The 2627-nt window shown below is 54.2% G+C and overlaps 1 protein-coding gene across 1 annotated transcript; it reads left to right on the top strand.

Annotated features, from left to right (window-relative positions):
* Positions 1-11: 11 nt before the first annotated feature.
* Positions 12-2607, top strand: CSUI_011230 (rna recognition motif-containing protein; the record flags this gene model as incomplete). The annotated part of the gene is made up of 7 exons (XM_068071331.1): positions 12-705; positions 827-891; positions 1164-1318; positions 1472-1599; positions 1694-1805; positions 2238-2271; positions 2530-2607. Coding segments are annotated over exons 1-7 (729 nt in total), but the record flags the coding sequence as incomplete, so codon positions are not given.
* Positions 2608-2627: the final 20 nt, after the last annotated feature.

Here is a 2627-nt window from a genome sequence, read left to right as displayed (position 1 = left end):
TGAGAGCCAGTCGGGGTGTGTAGTGACAAAATGGTTACGCTTTGCTTCATTGAATGTCCTGTCACTTGTTGGATGGGCCCCCCTGCAACCGTGAAATTTGGCCTCACAACTGTATGGTCGCCTGGTGGCTTGGCTGCCAGCTGGCGTTGAGTCGTCGGGGCAGTCTGCCGTGGAACCGCCACGAAAAGAGCTACCAGGCGGACGTCCGTCGAAAACACCTCATATTTGTGCGGTCTGCCAGCAAATTTTTCCCGAGAAATTCGGTGGAGTGTCACGTCCGTTGGTTCAATTCAGGTGTATCCGCGTATATTCTTTTCTCGCAAGCAGCAGACGCTAGTGTAAAGCTGCCGCTTGGCTCTGTGCATGCGTGCATTTTTCTGTTCCCAGATTCAGACTGCGGCCTGTTCGTCAACAAAGCAACGGCTGACGCTTCTTACATTTCCTTTTCATTCCAGATGCCTTTGCGATGAGGTAGCCGCCTCCCGTTGTGGTGGCATGGATTGGGGACGTGTCAGTTGGCGTATTTCTTTCTGCTTTTCTTCGTCACCATGTACGCCCAGACGGCCAGCGGTTCGGACTCCCAGCAAGCGGCGTCTTGTCTGGTGACGTCGATGGCTCAAGTTGCCCCTTCCGTAATGTCTTCCGCGGTGGGCTCCGCCCCTGTTATCCTGCCAATGCCAATGATGGTTCCGACTGGCCAGTTCGGTAAGCCAGCTGACTCGGAGTTGCGTTCCTGAGGTGGACGAGACGATCTCGATTTGGCCCCGTCCGCCATTTGGTGTTTAAGGCTCCACGACTGGCACTGCGTTGTGCGTGTCGCTTTCAGGATTACAGGTTGTCACGCCGTATCCGGGACAGCCCACCGCTTCCGCAGCAGATCCGACGGCGTCGGTGAGTCTTGTGGAGAAGGCTGGCGGGCTTTCGGCGTCGGGTTGTCCCTCTCTTTTTCTTGTTCTGAAGTCGGTAATGTGTTTAGAAGGTTTGCTGAAGTATGCCATTTGGGATAGGGGATGCGACGCAGGGTCGTGGCAGTTAGTCAGGTGTGACTGGGTGCGCTAGTGTGGAAATACCTTGTCGATGCTACTTCAAAGCGGCAGGACACAGGGTGGCGGCATGCTAGCGGTCCTTTGCGTAACCCTCTTGTCTCTCCAATCCTTCGACAGGCAGTCCAAAATCTAACAGCGGGAGAGGCGGCTTCCCTAGGAAGTGTCATGGCTTCTGGCGCGCCGGAGCAGGAGAAAAAGCTACACCTACGCAAAGGCGCCGGGCGGATTTGGAGCGATCCGACACTCGACGAGTGGCCCGAAAACGACTTCAGGTGGGGCTGAATTCGTTTGCCAGCTGGACCTTGGCGATTCTGCCAGCACATGTAATGACAGTGGGAAGCATGTCCAAGAAATGTGGCACAGTCAGCTCGACCGCCTTCAAATGGTACAACTGTTACTTCGGAATCCTCTGTTGTGCCGGGCAGAGTATTTTGCGGCGACTTGGGGAACGAGGTCACCGATGAAGTATTAGCTAACGCTTTTCGCAAGTTCAAGTCGTTTCAGAAAGCTCGGGTTGTCCGGGACAAGCGAACACTGAAGACAAAAGGTTATGGTGAGTAAACAACGTAACTCGGTGGAGCCGCAGCTTGTACCACCTGTGTCTGCGGAGACGGGAAAGCGTGTTGCGGGTGTGCGGATGTTGTCAGGTTTCGTGTCCTTCTCGGATCCTACGGATATGCTCAAGGCTTTGAAGGAAATGAACTTCAAATACGTCGGTAACAGACCTATTCGAGTGTTACGGAGCAAGTGGAAGGACAGGTGCGCGACACAAGTGCCACGTCGTCTCCCGGGTGGGAGTCGTCTGGTGATGGGCTGGTGGAGGAATTGCTTTCTCTTGGCCTGCACACGCGCGCTCGACGCATTATGGCGTTTTGGCACTGTATGGGGTCGCTCTCTTGTAGCGATTTGCCTCTAGATAGGAGACCTAAATTTCTGTGTCATCCAGATGACGGGAGTCAAGTGGAACGAGGAGTAGACGATTCTGGATGGTCCCGCCGTTGTGTCTCGTTTGAGTGGTTGCAGAAAAGCAGTGTAGTCGGGCTTGTCCAGACGCGGTAGTGAACGCTGAGCCGGTTCAGTTCAGGTAGCTCGTATAGGTGGAGCTTCGAAGCCCGAACTGGGTTTGTGGTGCTTAAGGTGCAGTCCTGTGGCTCAGGAGATCACCGTGTTCCTGTGGTGTGCGATGTGTAGGGAGATCGATTCGGAGCGCAACAAAAAGTTTCAAGTAGGTTCTGCAGTTTGGGTTTCTGTTCCTTTTCTACACAGAGGACGACGTCCATCCAATTTCAACGCCTTCACTTAAGGGTAACCAGGCATCCTCACTTTTACTTCCTCAAGGTTGCGCTTCAGACTGTACACTGCTGCTTCGCAGATCCCTTGTTTTGTAATGATAGCTGGCGGTCACTGCGGTCACCCAGCGTGTCTTGTTTTGCTTCCGGCGTCCTGAGTTGCGCTGAGTCGCGTGCTGGTCGTCTGCTTGCAGGAAGTTACCGTCGTTCAACCGGCGAATTCCAAGACGCTTCGGAAGTTCAAGAAGCTCGGAGTCACCGTTAACGGAGACTCCGAGCTTCTTGAACTTCC

Source organism: Cystoisospora suis, assembly GCF_002600585.1.
Source record: "Cystoisospora suis strain Wien I chromosome Unknown contig_10294, whole genome shotgun sequence".
Lineage (NCBI taxonomy): Eukaryota > Apicomplexa > Conoidasida > Eucoccidiorida > Sarcocystidae > Cystoisospora > Cystoisospora suis.
This window is presented reverse-complemented; position numbering and strand designations above follow the sequence as displayed.